This window comes from Panthera pardus, unplaced genomic scaffold (genome assembly GCF_024362965.1).
Source record: "Panthera pardus isolate Hobbes unplaced genomic scaffold, ASM2436296v1 HiC_scaffold_25, whole genome shotgun sequence".
Lineage (NCBI taxonomy): Eukaryota > Metazoa > Chordata > Mammalia > Carnivora > Felidae > Panthera > Panthera pardus.
In genome coordinates this window covers 48,300,945-48,320,282 of record NW_026526821.1, presented here as the reverse complement: position 1 = coordinate 48,320,282, position 19,338 = coordinate 48,300,945, and the positions used below count along the sequence as shown (strand labels likewise).

Genomic DNA, 19,338 nt, shown 5'->3' with positions numbered 1-19,338 from the left:
CAACAAAGTGGAAAGCTTGAGGAGGCCTTGGAGGATGCCCAGGCTTCTCCCATTGGGGCCAAAAGGATAAGGGGGGTTGGAACCTGGGGGAGGGGGAGCTGGCAGGTGATGTACATAAGAATATATCCCAGCAGCCTGCAGTCCTTGCCATATGCGTGAGCCTTAGCATGACTCTGTACATTCCAGATATCTACTCCAGTCCCTGATGCTGACACCCCTCAGATCTCAATACCTTACATGAGATTCAGACATGGGTTTCTCCCTGGCCCTTGTCTAGCCCAGGAAAGGAGCATGCCCTGCTTCAAGGTACATTTTTGACTCTCTTTTTTTCAAAATTTCTCATGATCAAAGGGAAAACTAGGACATGGTGGCAAAGCCAATGCTTCTGGCTTCCATGTGTCTTCTAAAGAGCACAATTTCCAGAGAAGTGTGAGAGAAGGATGCAATTTCTCTTTGGCAGCTGCCTCCCCACACACACCAGTGGCCCAGGCTTAGCCTTAATGAGCCTTCAAATCTTGGAAGGGAATGAGCCAATATTCAGACACTCAAGTGTCTCAGAGCCTGTACATCCACACATTCCAGTTCTCTTCATGCTCACATATACCCCTGCCAACTGTCGAAATAAAAACTCAGAAATCTCAGTCAATGTAACTGTCTTGATCCTGATTCTTCATTCTTACTAACTCAGTGCATCAGAAGGGCCCAGGTAGTTTTGGAGAGTTAAACCCAAAGCAGTATCCCACTAATATTATCCAGATGACTTGACTGTGGTTAGTACAGTCTGATTTGCCCCAGATGTTTCAGGTATTATGGATAAGATGCAAACAGTCAAGGGTGTGTGAATGTGTTAGGTCTTTCCATGTATGGAACCTTATTGTCAGGGCTAGGGGAGAAAGTCATGTGCCAGGGGCTGCTCATGGGAACAAGTGGGGCTGGCTAACTCCAGTTATAGAGCAAGAGAGAAAGTGTGCTGGCAGTTCAGGCTGTTCACTCACAGTGGTTGCGGGCTTAAGTGCAGAGGTGGGCAGAGAAGTACAAGATATAGGAGCTGCAGGTATAGGGATCCTCATCCCAAGGTAGGGGGAGCAATGTGATGAGACCCACTCTGACTGTGTCCCCAGAGCTCCATGACCATGTGGAGGAGGATGGAGGCCAGGGTGTGCCTTCCCCAGGACACCACTGCTGGCTGAGGTGAGAAGGTGCAGACAAACTGTGTCCTGTTGCCTGGCTTCCCCCAGACATAGCTCAGGTGGTCCCACGCTGTCCCTCACAGTGGATCTGAACTCCACTATGAGGTTGTTTCCTCCAGAATCTGACCTTAAGACAGAAATTCAAGTGCAAGTTGTTTATTTGGAGGTAATTGTAGAAAATACCAGAAGACAATGGGGAAGTAGGAATGGGAAGCAGCATACAACAGTGAGCAGATTAACAATGTGGGCAACTAGGGCTTTTGTCTTTTTACCTCTCGGAGACTGGATAGAATATGCCTCAGTGTTTTCTTCCAGGGGTACAAAGGCTGAGGCATTCCCTCCACAGCACTCCAGCCACCTCCCACAGGTGGAGAAAAAGCCTTCAGACAAAGAGGCTCAGTGTGGGTAGTGTTTACCTGTCAGCCAGGTGGCCTCTGATCTTCACTATCTCTCATATGTCTAAGATGACATGTGTCATCTAAGTAGCTCCTGTGCTACTACTGACACTGCCCTGGCTGGCCTTGACCTGCACATTAGTGCTGCAGTTTCCACATCCAGGTTTCAGAAAGTGCCGCTTTCTGGTCATGTTAACTATCTTCATTATCTTAGCCCACATCTACACACACACACACACACACACACACACACACACTTGTGCACAAACACACACACAGTGGTAGCCAACCTCCAACATGGCCTCCACTGATCCTCATCTCCTGGTCTCACACCCTTGTAGAGTCCCCCCAACACTGAACCAGAACTAATCTGGGTGGCAAATAGTACAAGGAAGAGGTGATCGTGTGTGACATCTGAAGCTGGATCACAAAGGGCTCAATGCCCTTTGGCTTCCATCTTGGTCTCTCAGAACATTCTATCTGGAGGAAGCCATATGAAGCACATAGCAGCCCTGTGGAGAGACTGACATGGAGGAGAACAGAGATCTCCTGTCAATGGCCAACGTCAACTTGTAGTCATGAGTGTGAGCCACCTGAGAAGTGGATTCTCCAGAGCCAAATTAACCCTCATGTGAGGGCAGTGTAGTCAATGACTGAGTGTAGATACTCAGACACTCACTCAAGAGAGACAGTGACACCTGGAAACACCCCACCAAGTCTCCCTCAGATCCCTGACCCACTGACACCCTGAGAGACTTAAATTTCTTAAGCCACTAGGGGCAGGGTGATTAGACATGCAGCATTAGATAACTAACACATAAAACTGTGCACACACACATACACAAAACAGCTTACTATCCATGAAACATCAATCCCCTTGCATTTTTTCTGCTTCACGTCAAAACCAAAAGTACATTGCAAATCTAAAAATGACCCAACTATCTTCCAGTTGGATTGGTTGTCTAAAACTGTTTCTAAACCATTGGACTGTATCTTCCCTGGAGTCCTAGGCATGGAGATTTTTGTGGAAATCCATGGAAGGAACACTCCCAAATAAGTCAGACCCTCAGAACCTTGATGAAATAACCCACAAGCTCAAAACAGTTGAGCTTAGTTAGTTCTCCAGAAACAGCTGTCCTCCAGTTAGTTCGCCAGAAACAACTGTCAGTGAAAAGTAATTTGTCCTCAGAGTTCAATGAGATATTGGAAACAGGTTCATACATTCTTCCGTTTATTGGTAGCAGATTGTCCTGCTAGTAGATGACAGAGTCAATTAGAACAAGCTGATCAAGACTGTAAAAAGGCATTATGTTCTCAGTATCAGCCCCTAAAGAGCTGATAAAAAAGCAAAAAAGTCACAAAAATGAAGTCAATGGGTCAGTTTATTTAAATGTTTTGCAAGTGTCTTTGCTTCTTTAAAATGGAAGTGAGAGCAGCTGAATATGCTAGAAGATAATTATACCTCTTTGCATTGTTTCTTCAGCATAGTGAACTCAAATTTCCAAGGTTTGGTTGCAACAATAAAGGTGCAATAAAACATCTAAAAAAGACAAAAAGAATAATCAGCTTATAAGAAAGAAAAATAAAAAGCAAACAAATAAACATATGTTTCTATTTCCAGGTACCAGGATTTGGCTTCAGGGTGGCTAAAGGCTGCCTGAGCCAGTCATGCCTCCACAGTCTCTGGAACTGTTGAACCTGAGGCTGTCTGGCAGAGGAACCAGCCTCATTCACCAGGAAGGACCACTGCCAATTCATCTCCATGTGATCGGAAGCCATCACGGATGTCTGAGCCATCATGGATAGCTGGACCCCAGAATAGCTGGACCCCAGAAACTGATTATTCTCAGAAATCCTCATCTCCAGATCTGTTGCTCATCTAGCCACCCTGACTTCCCTGCAGCCCACTGAGACTCCATGTTGCATGGAAAGCCCAGTGAATCCTACCCAGGAGCTACAACCCAACAAGAATAGTATAGAGTCTTGTATCCCTTGGTTAGGCTGGTCAAAATCAGGCCAGAGATGAGAAGCAAAGACTGCAGCCAGGGAGCTAAGGGGACACACAGAGCTCTTCCCAGGGCCTGCAGAAGAGCAGAACTTCAGGTTCCTGGTGTGGGATGAGTTCAACTAAAATCTTTATTCAGTTAGAATAAAAATATAAACTAGGAATGCCTCCACTATATCAATGGAAACATGAATGGCAACATCCAATAGAATTGAAGTTATATAAGATACAAATACTGATATACAAGTACTGATAAAAAATCAGCTTGAGGAATAAAATAGGACCAAGCTACCAGCAATCCAGACAGACCATTGGAGAACTAAAGCCAATCCAGGGATGCATCCCAGCTAGAGTGGCATCTGGGATGGGTTCAGCTGGTTCCCAGCTGTGGTAGGAAGGGGAGAGAGTGGATTTATCAGAGAGTTAACTAATTGATTAATTTCTGGATCAGCCAAAGTAGACAGGAAACAATCAGAAAGAAGAGAAATTGAAAAACAAAATATCAGGATCAATTCTAGAGGACATTTAAACAATGTATATCAAAAATCTTTAAGAAGCGAAAAATTACTAAATGAGTAGTTCAACTTCCAGGAACTTTACCTGCATGGAAACAATAACCAGATATACATTCAAATAGAAATAAAGGATATTAATTAAAGCACTGTTCATAATAGCTAAAAATTAGGAAAACTTAACCAATTCTCAGGAATTGGCTTAGAAAAATGTGTAAAACCATTAAATGAAATCACAGTTTCACTATATGATGCTCTCACATAATTTTACAGTTTTAGAAATTCTTAGAACTTATTATTAAGTAAAAATCTAGATTATAATACAGTAGAGAGTATGATCCCAACTGCACAAAAATACAAATATAAAATATAGGAAAGTTAATATAAATAACAATATATTGACAGTGGTAAACTCTACATAAGGGTATTTATAGTTGATTTTAAGTAATTTAATACTTTTGAAGGTTCCAAATTTTCTACATGAAATGAATCAGGCCAATAACTATTTAAAATCATATCAAGTTTTAAATTTATATTCTAAAGAGCTCAGATGTTTGCCTTTTCTTCATTTCTAAATCCCAACAAATAATTGAAGGAAGTGTTTAGGTCAAATCTATAAGAGTTCTATGAAATGAGAAAGGACCCTGTGCAAGGACAGAGACAGAGAGGATTCTCCATGTGATAAGAAGTGGATGCAATCAAGGTGATGAAGTCTTCTGAGCAGCAGAAGCTCCATGTAGAGGATGAGATCATAAGAGGAAACCAAGCAAGCAAACTGTCTCTAAACCCCACAAGACTTGAAGTCATCCTCAATTCTTCTCTCAGTCTCCATGGCCAATCCATCAGAAATTAGAACCAAGCCTTTCACAGACATCCAGAACCCAGTACCTCTAGCATCCTAACCAACATCACAGACTCCTACTGATCTTGCTGTCTCCATCCCTGCCCCCATGCTGGCTCTTCTCCATGTGTCTCTCCATGTCTGCACTCCTATTTCTACCTGGCATGTCTCGAAAGCCCAATGACTTCTATGGGCTGTGTCAATGGGCACCTTTACCCTATGACCTCTACTGTCTGTGCCAAGGGTGCCTTTGCCCTCCAAGAGCTGTGTCAGTGGGCACTCTTGCCCTCTGACCTATAGAGACCACATCAATGGTCACCCTCTGGCTTCCAGTTGGGTTCAGCCAAGGAGAGACAGAGGCAGGAAGTGGGAGGCATGAGGAGTTGAGGTCAGAGGGTTCCAATGGGTTGGCTGTGGTTCCTGACAGGGACCCACAGATTGCTCCAGAAAAAAAAAAGATATTAAAAAGAAAATCTTAATGATTACTAGGGATATTAAAACATCTCAACCTTACGAGAAATCAGGAAGTGACAATGTGAAAAGGTGACAAGATCACCTTTCTCATACATCAGAATGAAAACATTTAAGACTCGACCCCAAGTGCTGAGGGAACATGAACAACAACACACACCACTGATGAAAGGTATGCTGGTTCAGCCACTTTGGAGAGTAAAACAGTTTGTAAGTCACATGTGGTAGCCCACGAACGCTTAAGCTGCATGTGTGGCAGTATGGTGGCCCCACTCCCGAGCCCCCCCTGCCCCGGGGGAAAGTCCCAAACCTGCTCAGTCAGCACCTGTCTCAACAGTCACTGCTTCACTTGTTAAAAGTGAAAATTTAAGACAACCACAGGTATGTAAAATAGCAAGATAGTTACATACAATGTAATACAGTCATATAAGAGCTTAATATGCACTAATACAAATAATTTTAGCCAATTTCTATATACATTAAATGACCCAAGAAATCATTTGGCATAAATAATATTAGATTGTACTAACATAACAAATCTCAAAACATATTGTTGAGTGGGAAATAAAAGAACAAGAGAAAGTTCCAAAATTTGTGTACCTTTTGAAAAACACGCAAAACTCTACATACACAGATTAAATATATTTTTTTAAAAAACTGGTTAAGAACACCTCTCTCTCTCTCTCTCTCTCTGCCCCTGTCCTGTTCACACTGTCTTTCTCTATTTCTCAAAATAAATAAATAAACTTTAAAAACCTTAAAAAATAAAAATATTACTTAATTGAAAAGAAGTTCTAATAATTTATAATAATAGCCAACTTTCTAGATGTAGCCATCGACTTGCATTTGGTATTCATTAGAATACCTACTATTCATTGGAATATGAAGATGTGTTTTATTTGCACATTTGGGCAATTTTCAGGAACCACTAGTCTGCCATTATTTTTGCTTAGCCATGTGTCATGCCAACTTTAAGTATATACTAAATAGGTGTCTTCTGTGAAGACACAGAAATATACATACTTCTTTATGCAGCTTCAATTATGAAAAAGAAAAAATGGATCTTCTATGAAAAGATAACCAAAACAAATTTGAAAAAGTGAAAAGGAAATTTACATCTGTCCACCTGAACCTAGCCCAGCTTGCACAATAGTGAGAAATAATGAACAGGTGTTGCTTTAAGCCACTAGGTGTCTATATGTGTGCTGGTGGGGGTTAGGGGAAGGTGGTATCAGCAAAAAACAAAACAAAAAAATAAACAAACAAACACCAATAAAAACGATAGAAACAATCTTTGTGTCTAGAATCTGGCCATCCTGGATCCTGAATATGATTTAGAATATGGTTTAGAAAGGAAACTAGAAAATCAAACCAGGATTGGTCCTATTGATGTTCTCAGTCTGGTACACAGACCTAACTAAGGACTGTCCCCACTTGAGGCATATACCTTTTGCATTTGGGGGTCCTGTTGTAATAAGCAGTTTTCATTTTCTCCTGAAATTTTCTTGCACATTGTTCGGGCAATTTTGACTTCAAGAAAGTAATCCAAACTCTCTGTGACCTGTCAAGGAGCAATTTAAAAATTAGAGATCATAAACGAATACATGATATCAACTGTCATCTCTGATAAACGAGCATGTCGTTGACTACTTACAGCAAAGACTGTCTCCCTGCTGCCTCCCTCCTACAGTTTCCTTGCCAGAAATTTTGGGATAACTGGAGGGGCAGGGGTTCTTCCCTTGATCCCTCTCCTTCTGTCTCTCATCACGATGTTGAATGTTAAATAATGACAACTGTCCCCAAGATAAGGCAAGAAAACTATCCCCCCAAAAATGCTTTCCCCAGAAAGGTAATGGTTTGCTTATTGGAGCCAGGTAAATAAACAGCAGAGTTTAAAATATCTTCATACTTAGTCAATAGATATTGGGGGAAGAAGACAAGACACCTCAGAACTCAAATTTACTTGGAGGTATTGCTTCTCTCTCTAGCTTCTCTCCTCGGTATTTTTAACAACCCCTTGTGATACACTCTCCTAAGTCTCTGACTTCAGGTCCTCTTCTTTACCTGTGCAGAACCACCCACCAGTCCTTGTATTCCAGAGGGACCCATGGGGAAATTGAAATGCACAATGGCAAATGGAGACTTTCATTATTTAAAAGTGAGAACAAGGTAAGATTTTACAAGACTTAAGGGAGAGAAAGTATTAAAGAGAATGACTAAGTTAAACAGAATAATTGACCCTAGAAGAATCAGAGACAATTCAGAAAATACAGTAAGCATTTTGGACATTCAAAAAAGTTGCCCAGACATTAAAACAAAATGGTTGTGGAGGGCAGAATTCTAAGTATGGATTCTTGAATATCATATATACTTTACATTTTTTCAGTTATGTATATATGTGTATATAAAATGTTTGTAAGGACAGAGCCAACTGCCCTCAGGAAATGATGAGTCAGAAATTGAGTCTTCATTTCCATTTTTTAACTCAGCAACATCCAAACATACTCCTAGAGTTTGTTTTTATGATGGGATAACAAGTTTCTTAATGTCAATACAATCAGCTTTTGGGACTGGATCGATCTTTGTGGTGGGGGCTGTCCTGGGAACTGTAGGGTGCTTAGCAGCATCCCTGGTCTCTGCCCACTAGATGTCAGCAGCAGCCCCCTCTGGTTGTGATGACCAAAGATGCCTCCAGATACTGCCAAAAATTCCCTACCAAGCAAAATCCACGCCCACTTAAGAAACACTGCTTTACAGATCAACGAAACCAAGAGTTGGTTTTTTGAAAAAATAAACAAAATTGACAAACCTCTAGCCAGGCTTCTCAAAAAGAAAAGGGAGATGACCCAAATAGATAAAATCATGAATGAAAATGGAATGATTACAACCAATCCCTCAGAGATACAAACAATTATCAGGGAATACTATGAAAAATTATATGCCAGCAAATTGGACAACCTGGAAGAAATGGACAAATTTCTAAACACCCACACTCTTCCAAAACTCAATCAGGAGGAAATAGAAAGCTTGAACAGACCCATAACCAGCGAAGAAATTGAATCGGTTATCAAAAATCTCCCAACAAATAAGAGTCCAGGACCAGATGGCTTCCCAGGGGAGTTCTACCAGACATTTAAAGCAGAGATAATACCTATCCTTCTCAAGCTATTCCAAGAAATAGAAAGGGAAGGAAAACTTCCAGACTCATTCTATGAAGCCAGTATTACTTTGATTCCTAAACCAGACAGAGACCCAGTAAAAAAAGAGAACTACAGGCCAATATCCCTGATGAATATGGATGCAAAAATTCTCAATAAGATACTAGCAAATCGAATTCAACAGCATATAAAAAGAATTATTCACCATGATCAAGTGGGATTCATTCCTGGGATGCAGGGCTGGTTCAACATTCGCAAATCGATCAACGTGATACATCACATTAACAAAAAAAAAAAGAGAAGAACCATATGATCCTGTCAATCGATGCAGAAAAGGCCTTTGACAAAATCCAGCACCCTTTCTTAATAAAAACCCTTGAGAAAGTCGGGATAGAAGGAACATACTTAAAGATCATAAAGGCCATTTATGAAAAGCCCACAGCTAACATCATCCTCAACGGGGAAAAACTGAGAGCTTTTTCCCTGAGATCAGGAACACGACAGGGATGCCCACTGTCACCGCTCTTGTTTAACATAGTGCTGGAAGTTCTAGCATCAGCAATCAGACAACAAAAGGAAATCAAAGGCATCAAAATTGGCAAAGATGAAGTCAAGCTTTCGCTTTTTGCAGATGACATGATATTATACATGGAAAATCCGATAGACTCCACCAAAAGTCTGCTAGAACTGATACATGAATTCAGCAAAGTTGCAGGATATAAAATCAATGTGCAGAAATCAGTTGCATTCTTATACACTAACAATGAAGCAACAGAAAGACAAATGAAGAAACTGATCCCATTCACAATTGCACCAAGAAGCATAAAATACCTAGGAATAAATCTAACCAAAGATGTAAAAGATCTGTATGCTGAAAACTATAGAAAGCTTATGCAGGTAATTGAAGAAGATATAAAGAAATGGAAAGACATTCCCTGCTCATGGATTGGAAGAATAAATATTGTCAAAATGTCAATACTACCCAAAGCTATCTACACATTCAATGCAATCCCAATCAAAATTGCACCAGCATTCTTCTCGAAACTAGAACAAGCCATCCTAAAATTCATATGGAACCACAAAAGGCCCCGAATAGCCAAAGTAATTTTGAAGAAGAAGACCAAAGCAGGAGGCATCACAATCCCAGACTTTAGCCTCTACTACAAAGCTGTCATCATCAAGACAGCATGGTATTGGCATAAAAACAGACACATAGACCAATGGAATAGAATAGAAACCCCAGAACTAGACCCACAAACGTATGGCCAACTCATCTTTGACAAAGCAGGAAAGAACATCCAATGGAAAAAAGACAGTCTCTTTAACAAATGGTGCTGGGAGAACTGGACAGCAACATGCAGAAGGTTGAAACTAGACCACTTTCTCACACCATTCACAAAAATAAACTCAAAATGGATAAAGGACCTGAATGTGAGACAGGAAACCATCAAAACCTTAGAGGAGAAAGCAGGAAAAGACCTCTCTGACCTCAGCCGTAGCAATCTCTTACTCGGCACATCCCCAAAGGCAAGGGAATTAAAAGCAAAAGTGAATTACTGGGACCTTATGAAGATAAAAAGCTTCTGCACAGCAAAGGAAACAACCAACAAAACTAAAAGGCAACCAACGGAATGGGAAAAGATATTTGCAAATGACACATCGGACAAAGGGCTAGTATCCAAAATCTATAAAGAGCTCATCAAACTCCACACCCGAAAAACAAATAACCCAGTGAAGAAATGGGCAGAAAACATGAATAGACACTTCTCTAAAGAAGACATCCGGATGGCCAACAGGCACATGAAAAGATGTTCAACGTCGCTCCTTATCAGGGAAATACAAATCAAAACCACACTCAGATACCACCTCACGCCAGTCAGAGTGGCCAAAATGAAGAAATCAGGAGACTATAGATGCTGGAGAGGATGTGGAGAAACAGGAACCCTCTTGCACTGTTGGTGGGAATGCAAATTGGTGCAGCCGCTCTGGAAAGCAGTGTGGAGGTTCCTCAGAAAATTAAAAATAGACCTACCCTATGACCCAGCAATAGCACTGCTAGGAATTTATCCAAGGGATACAGGAGTACTGATGCATAGGGGCACCTGTATCCCAATGTTTATAGCGGCACTCTCAACAATAGCCAAATTATGGAAAGAGCCTAAATGTCCATCAACTGATGAATGGATAAAGAAATTGTGGTTTATATACACAATGGAATACTACGTGGCAATGAGAAAAAATGAAATATGGCCTTTTGTAGCAACATGGATGGAACTGGAGAGTGTGATGCTAAGTGAAATAAGCCATACAGAGAAAGACAGATACCATATGGTTTCACTCTTATGTGGATCCTGAGAAACATAACAGAAACCCATGGGGGAGGGGAAGGAAAAAAAAAAAAAAGAGGTTAGAGTGGGAGAGAGCCAAAGCATAAGAGACTGTTAAAAACTGAGAACAAACTGAGGGTTGATGGGGGGTGGGAGGGAGGGCAGGGTGGGTGATGGGTATTGAGGAGGGCACCTTTTGGGATGAGCACTGGGTGTTGTATGGAAACCAATTTGACAGTAAATTTCATATATTAAAAAATAAAAAAAAATAAAAAAAAATTAAAAAAAAAAAGAAACACTGCTTTATATCTGAGTAATACTTCCAAGTTAAAATTATTATAAAAACAAACTGCTCTGAATCGTACTCAATAGCCACCAACTGACCACCAGCCCTATCTTGACCCCTAATTGCCCAGAAAAGGGAGGGGAATGGGGGTCCTGGCTGCTGAGGCAGCCCTGCCATAGACAGGCCCTCTGACCCTCCGGCTACGGTGTCCTACTACTCACACTTCATTCATATCACTTAATCAGTAACATGTGCTCATTCCTAGCAGATATCCTGGGTTTAAATCTTGGCTTTTCTACATACTAGCTGTGTGTCCCTGAGCAAATTACTAAACACTTCAGTGCCCGTTTCCTTTTTAAAGTGGAAGAAAGTAGTTTCTATGTAATGAGTTGTGAGATTTGAATGAGCATATGAAAAGCAACCAGGCCCCAGGGCTGCTGGGTAGTTAAGTTTCTGACTCTCTGGCTAAAATGAACAAATCAGGAGACTCTAGATGCTGGAGAGGATGTGGAGAAATGAGAACCCTCTTGCACTGTTGATGGGAATGCAAACTGGTGCAGCCACTCCAGAAAACAGTGTGGAGAGTCCTCAAAAAATTAAAAATAGATCTACCCTATGACCCAGCAATAGCACTGCTAGGAATTTACCTAAGGGATACAGGAGTGCTGATGCATTGGGGCACTTGTACCCCAATGTTTATAGCAGCACTTTCAACAATAGCCAAATTATGGAAAGAGCCTAAATGTCCATCAGCTGACGAATGGATAAAGAAATTGTGGTTTATATACACAATGGAATACTACTTGGCAATGAGAAAGAATGAAATATGGCCATTTGTAGCAACAGGGATGGAACTGGAGAGTGTTAGGCTAAGTGAAATAAGTCATACAGAGAAAGACAGATACCATATGTCTTCACTCTTATGTGGATCCTGAGAAACTTAACAGAAGACCATGGGCGAGGGGAAGGAAAAATAAAGTTACAGAGGGAGAGAGCCAAACCATAAGAGACTCTTAAAAACTGAGAATAAACTGAGAGTTGATGGGGAGTGGGAGGGAGAGGAGGGTGGGTGATGGGCATTGAGGAGGGCATCTGTTGGGAGGAGCACTGGGTGTTGTAAGGAAACCAATTTGACATTAAATTTCATATTAAAAAAAAAGCTTCTGACTCGATTTTGGCTTTGGTCATGATCTCGTGGTTATTAATATGGAACCCCACATTGGTCTTGGCAGTGACAGAAAAGAGCCTGCTTGGGATTTTCTCTCTCCCTCTCTGTCTCTGTCTCTGTCTCTCTCTCTCTCTCTCTCTCTCTCTCTCTTAAATAAACTTTAAAACAAAAGAGAGAAAGAAAAGGAAAACCAACCAGAGTTTACCCTTGAACAACGTGGGGGTTGTAGGCACAGTCAAAAATCCAAGTGGAAATTTTGACTCCTCAATAACTTAACTACTAATAGAAGCCTTAACAATAACATAAACAATCAATTAACACATATTTTGTGTGTCATATATATTCTATACTGTATCCTTGCAATAAAGTAAGCTAGAGTAAACAAAATTCTATTTAAAAAAGTCATAAGGAAGAGAAAATATATTTACAGTACTGCACTGTATTTCTTGAAACAAATTAGCATATAATTGGACCCATGGTGCTCATTTTTACCATCATTCACCTCGCACAAAATCTACAGCAGAGCCTTAGTCAACTGTGAACTAGAGCAAATGGTTGCAAACTTCTTTAAGAACTGGAGGGTGAATATTTTAGGCTCAGAACACACAGTCTTCTCATTGCAGTGCAAAAGTAGCCTTAGACAGCACTCAAATAATTCAGGTGACAATGCTCAATAAAAATTTATTTATAGACACAGAAATTTAAATTTTATGTAATTTTCATATCACAAAATACTATTTTTATTTCTTTTAACCATTCTTAGTTCATGGGGCATACAAAATAAGCAGCAAGCCAGACTTGGCTGGAGGCTATAATTGTCTAACTCCTGATATAGATCTTTGTACATTTAAGTTAAATCATCCAGTAAAATAAAGCTCTTTTCTTTATATAGAACCTGTGTGTGTGTGTTACTAAGTTTAATCTGAATTATCACCAAGCACTTTTCTTTTTGCTTTTGTTTTGTTTAACATTTATTTATTTTTGAGAGACAGAGAGAGAGAGAGAGCAAGTGGGGGAGGGGGAGGGAGAGAGGGAGACAGAATCTGAAGCAGGCTCCAGGCTCTGAGCTGTCAGCACAAAGCCCAATGAGGGGCTCGAACTGACAAATTGTGAGATCATGACCTGAGGTGAAGTCAGACACTTAACTGACTGAGCCACCCAGGTGCTCCAAGGAATTTCAAATACCTCTGTTCTAGCCTCTTTTCGAATCCATTTCAATTTGATTCTTTTGAATTCTTACCTGCATTCAAGAGTTACCATGAGCTGAGAAATAAAATGTACATTCATGGGGAAAAAAATAGCACACAGTACAAAATAATTTATAATTTGGAGGACATGAGAATTTGCAGTATATTTGGTTAAATACCTGCCTGTTAAGCAGAACCATTTATTTGTGGAAGTGAAAAAGCACAGATAAAGAGAAGTCCATGAAAGTATAGTTTTGGACAAGGTGGGAACTTCATTAAGGACAGGCACTAACTATAAATGAGACCCAAAGACAATTGATATTTATGAGGCTTTACTTTGGCCACCCAGTGGTGAGGAAGAGAGTCAAAGTCTGTGTGTGTGTTGAGGATGGACAAGGGGTCAAATGTCCCAGCCTCATAGAGGATGAAGCTGCCAAATGAGCCTTCTCTCCTGACCCTGTTAAGAAAAGAGTAACCTGAGTAGGTTCCTGGTGACCTGGAGGGATATACAGCAAAGGTTAGAAGGAAGAGGGGCAAGAGGGGACAGAGCTAGCAAAAAAGGAAGAAAAGCAAAAAATGCATCCCTGTACTACATGTCACTTTGATGTTGCAGGGTAGCCCCCATGCCCCATTAGCCACTCTCTCTTCCCTTTCTTAAAGTCCAGCCAGACTGGCTGAACCCCCTTTCCTTCTGTGTGCCTACTGATTACTCTCTGGGGTTTTCCCAAACCACAGTCCAATCATCGTTCTCAGGAGACAGCATTGGTACTCTCTTCTATGATACAGTCCATATTCCAATTCCTCCAACTAGTCCAATAACATCTTTTATATGTTTTTTTTAATTATTCAAGAGATAAGACAAGACCACGCATTGAATTTAGTTGTCCTGTTTCTTACATCTCCTTTAATCAAGCAGTTTTCCTACTTTTTCTCCTTGTCTTTCATGACACTGATATTTTTAAGAGGTCTTACATAATGCTCTATAATATGGATTTGTCTAACTGTTCCTTCGTATTACCTTCAGGGGATGGATTTTTTTTCTCCCAAGATTTTATTTAAGTTCAAGTAGTTAACATATAGTGTAGTATTGGCTTCAGGAGTAGAATTTAGTGATTCATCACTTACATATAACACCCAGTGCTTATCACAACATCACTCCTTAATCCCCATCACCTGTTTAGCCTGTACCCCCACCCATATCCCCTCTAGCAACCCTCAGTTTGTTCTCTATAGTTAAGAGTCTCTTATGGTTTGCCTCCCTCTCTGTCTTTATTTTATTTTGTTTTGTTTTGTTTTGTTTTGTTTTGTTTATTTTATTTTATTTTATTTTGTTTTGTTTTTCCTTCTCTTCTTTCAGGGGATGGATTTTAGACAAGAACACCATAGAAAGATAAGGTTGTGTCCTTTCCATGACATCACATCAGGGACACATGATGTCAATTTGTCCCAGTGTTGGTGATGAGCATTGGGTGAGCCAGGCATTCACCAGATTTCCTAATTGTAAGGGTATATTTTCTCTCTTATAATTAATGAAAGAATCCCTCCAGCAATTTGTACTCCACACTGTCCCACCAAGTGGATGTAGGATTCATTGATGATGTTTGCCTGAAGTAGTTGTTGCCATTATGATTTGCTACTTACATAGTCTTTTTTACATCTAGAGGTAGGCATTTTCCTGTAAAGAAGAGCCTTCCCTTCTCTGTCCTGGTTCCTTTTTTTCAGCAAAAGCTGGACGTGCACTCTTTGCTTTTTCACTGTTACAATCCATGCCTGTAATTACTCATTTTGATGATACCAGCCCAAACTATCCCAAACTGGGCCCTTCAAGAGCCCTTCTTGGGTTCTTACCTATGCTTTCTGATATGACTGTAATCAATTTTGTTATTTTAATGGATATTTTATGTTTCATCCTGGAATAATAAAGGATGAATCCTAATTAATTTTCCTCCAAAAAACCCTAAAATAAAATTAATATATATTTGGCTAAAGACGTTTCTCAGCTCTTTTCCACTCCCTGGTCTCTGTGGCCCTCCATGGATAATGGTACCCCCATGACTGCATCTTGGAGAGAAAGAGCAAGAAGAAAATGCTCACTGACCTGCTCCTGGGATTTCAGGACCTTCACCACCTTGTAGCTGTACTTGTCTTTGCTGGTCTTATTAAATTCTTTCATGGCGAACCACAGTGCTTGTTGCACATAGACGTAGGTTTCAGGGATGTCTTGGAATTTCCTCACCACATTTGGCCTGCCCCAGGCATGAACACTTCTGGATACAAGGGCCACAGTGGCCACCAGGAGCAGCAGGCTCTGGCAGAGTCTGGCCATGGCACCTCAGCCAAGGGGGCACACACCTTGTTCCTTTTTTCCTTCCAGGGCTGGACTGGGCTGAGCTGGCCCTGCTGCTTCTGCACCCCTAGATCTTCCTGGCACTGCTAGGAGTGAAACAGGGATAACTTCTGTTATCTTTGTGTCTTCTGGGCTTCTCTTTCTCCTTTCCCAAAGAGAAGAGGAGTGAGAAATCACAATCACAATTCAGAGTATTTTCCCATTTTGGCTGTTTCTTTCTGGAAGGATGCATGCCTCCATGCACTCACAACCTTTCCCTTCCCTACCAGGAGATTCCTGCCTCCTTGTCTGTGAGGTCCCAACACATCCACTGCAGGTGCCTTCCTGTATCAGGTTTCTATGCACAGAATGGGATAAGGACCTGCAACAGACACACTGCCACAGGGAGAACATTGGTCTCAAAACTCATCTTATTATTTCCTCTCCAGGAGCATGTATGAAAATCCTCAGCCAGAGCCTTTGTCCTGCCTCAAAAGTACCCCCTGCATCTCCCCTGTTTCCAGTCAGGCTCACTATCAGTCACACTGAGATCTATTTATGGAGTATTATTGAGTCTTGCCAGGCCTCATAATAAGGGTGTTACATGTTTCTCTTATTGAACCATCCCCTTTGGGGCCACATAACGAGTAGCCCCTTTTTACACAGGAATAAAGTGGGGCTCAGAGAGTTCAAGTAAATGCCTCAGGCTGTTTGACTGTCATAACTTTTGCCTGCCTGACACATACCTTCATACTTACCTCAGTCTAACAGATGAGAATGTGTAGATCACAGCTTGTAGTGTAAATTTGTTTTTGAGGAGATTCCATTCTACTACAGAAGGTGAATCAGGATGTAGTTCATGAGACAGAGGCACAACAGTTAATGTGTTAAATATAGGTAATGAAGAAACAAATCGCTTGAGAGATGTAGGGGTCAAGATCAGACCACCTCAAAACGAGCCACTTTAGCATGAAGATTATTTTGATTTAAAAAACAATCAAAACCAGGGCTCCCAGGTGGCTCCAACTCTTGATTTTGGCTCCAGTCATGATCTCATGGTTCATGATCAAGCCCCATGTTAAGGCTTCACGCTGACAGTGCAGAGCCTGCTTAGGATTCTCTCTCTCCCTCTCTCTTTCTCTCCCTCTCTCTCTGCCCTTTCCCTGCTTGAGCTCTCTCTCTTTCTCTCTCTCTCTCTCTCTCTCTCTCTCAAAATAAATAAATAAACTTTACTTTTTTATTTTTTTATTTTATTAATGTTTATTCATTTTTGAGAGAGAGAGAGCACTAGAGAGGGAGAGGCGAAGCAAGAGAGAGACACAGAATCTGAAGCAGGCTCCAGGCTCTGAGCTTTCAGCACAGAGCCCAATGTGGGGCTCAAACCCACAAACTGTGAGATCATGACCTGAGCCAAAGTTGGACGTTTAACCCACTGAGCCACCCAGGTACCCCTAAATAAATAAACTTTAAAAAACTAAAAATTAAAAGTAAAAAACAATCAAAATCTAGTAGATTCAGGAAAAGTTCTTTACTTCCTTCCCTCCCTCAATTGCCCAAAAAGAATTTAGATAGAGGGCCTGCTCCAGAAAGAGAGCTACCACCACAAACAACTATCTTATGCTGTGAACAAGGTATGGTAGACAGGAAGGAACCTAGCAAGGCCTGTTGGATCAAAGCCCACTCTGTGTTCCATTGTTTCTGTGGGCCCAACAAAGATTTGTTTACCAAACATCTATTCTTTTTCATTCTTCCTGAGGATTACATCCCTTCCCCTTGAAGTTCCAGACCCTGCCCCTTTTTCCTTAATTCAGAATCACATGCATACCTCAGTTTGCCTGTCTTTGGAATTTCCATATCTGTGTGGGTTCCCATGTATATGAAATTAAATTTTATTTTTCTCCTGTCAATTTGTTGCATGTCAATTTGGTTCTTAGTCTGGGTTAGAAGAATCTTGAAGGAGACAGGAAATTTTTCCTCCCCCAGCAGAAACAAAGGCAGAATCCACAAGTTGTGTTCATCACAGACAAGCAGTAAGTACATCTTGCCTAAGTTGAACAAAGAATGTGATGGCAGAACGAAAAGACACCTGATATCCATCAGACACTAACTACACATGAGTTCCATGGAACACAGAATATTTATGATGTCTTATGTCAACCACACAACAATGATGCTATCCTGGCCCCATGTGTCCTCACCCTAGAAACCACCAACCAAATCCTCAGGATGTCTGGCTGTGACAGGCAGACCTGCCTGTGTGTCTCCTCAGTGCCAGGGTGTGCTTCTGACCTGCTGTGCAACTTTGATCAAACCCCCACTGTGGACACCATAACCCCATCAGTGGGGAGCCTGAGGCAGCAGAGAGTTGCCCAAGGTCCTGGCAAGATGGCCTTTCCATCTCCCCTGCTTGCTTCCATATGTGGAGTGTGTTAATCTGCTCCCTTTCCTTTCCTAGCCTTTCACCTGATGGTTTGCACTGACTTGATACACATGGGACTTGCTCAAGCAGCCAACTTTGGCCTATGAGTTTCTCTGCTCCATGATATCTGAATGAATTGCCCAGGGCACACTTGGAGGCCACCCAGGCATTACAGTCCTTCCCCACCAGCTACACCCCAGATGTACCTTAGAACTAAGCTCTTCACCACTTTCCTGCTTGCTGAGGCTTAAGCTGGCTGTCCTCACCCACAGGTGGTATCTTTCTCCTTCCTGAGGACTTGAGCTCTAAGCAGCTCCCTTCGTGAGCCACTCTCCAGCCCCAACACATTCAGTTCATGCCTCTGGTCAGGGTGTCAGTCAGACCTGAGCTCAAGGGTGCTTCTGCCCTCTGGTTGCACTCCCTGGCCAGGTGGTCACATCTATGACCCCTTTGTGAGGTAAGCCCAGCCCCTCTGATGCTGTTCAAGTGTGGGGCACCTCTGATTGGTCACTCAGCTCTCAGAGGCCCACAAGGTCAGTAAGAGCCACCAGTATCTGCCCCTAGTGCAGAAATCTTGCCTGTTCCATACCTCCTTGCTTTCTAAATTCCTGGGCTTTGGAATTGACCCCTTGGGAATTAAAGCACCTCCATGGCCATTTCTGTCAGGATTCTGTTATATGACTCCATAGTCCTAGAGGCAGGATGAGGCACCACACTGCCAGTCTTAGGGAATCTGGGACCAAGAGGCCCTTGAAGAGGTGGTACCTATGGCTTGCCAGGAGCTGCCCCAGAAACACCAAGTAGAAGGCATCATTTGGCAATGGCAGTGCTCACATAACATACCTCTATAGGATGAACAAATGAGCAGACCCATTAGCTATATTTCCATCATTAATCTTGTCCCGGATAAGCATTCCCCATTCTGCCTCCCTCCCCCTTGTTGGGGTTCCCTCTTCTGGTAGTGATTCTCAGGCCCCAAGCCAGGCTCCGCTGAGGAGCACCCTCCATCCCACTCTGTAGTTAGAGCTTACAATGACAATGAGGGAGCTCCCA

The 19,338-nt window shown here is 41.7% G+C and overlaps 1 protein-coding gene across 2 annotated transcripts; it reads right to left on the bottom strand.

Moving 5' to 3' along the window:
* Positions 1-2,949: 2,949 nt before the first annotated feature.
* LOC109274643 (cystatin-13-like) lies at positions 2,950-18,716 on the bottom strand. 2 transcript variants are annotated; one of them, XM_019462346.2, is made up of 4 exons: positions 18,492-18,716; positions 15,639-15,973; positions 6,862-6,975; positions 2,950-3,125 (listed from the first exon to the last, which is right to left on the bottom strand). In XM_019462346.2, the coding sequence occupies exons 2-4, from the start codon at positions 15,864-15,866 to the stop codon at positions 3,042-3,044; spliced, it is 426 nt and encodes a 141-aa protein (XP_019317891.1). In that variant the 5' UTR covers positions 15,867-15,973; positions 18,492-18,716; the 3' UTR covers positions 2,950-3,041. The 2 variants fall into 2 exon arrangements, with proteins under 2 accessions (XP_019317891.1, XP_019317893.1); XM_019462348.2 differs by having other exon boundaries at positions 15,639-15,970.
* Positions 18,717-19,338: the final 622 nt, after the last annotated feature.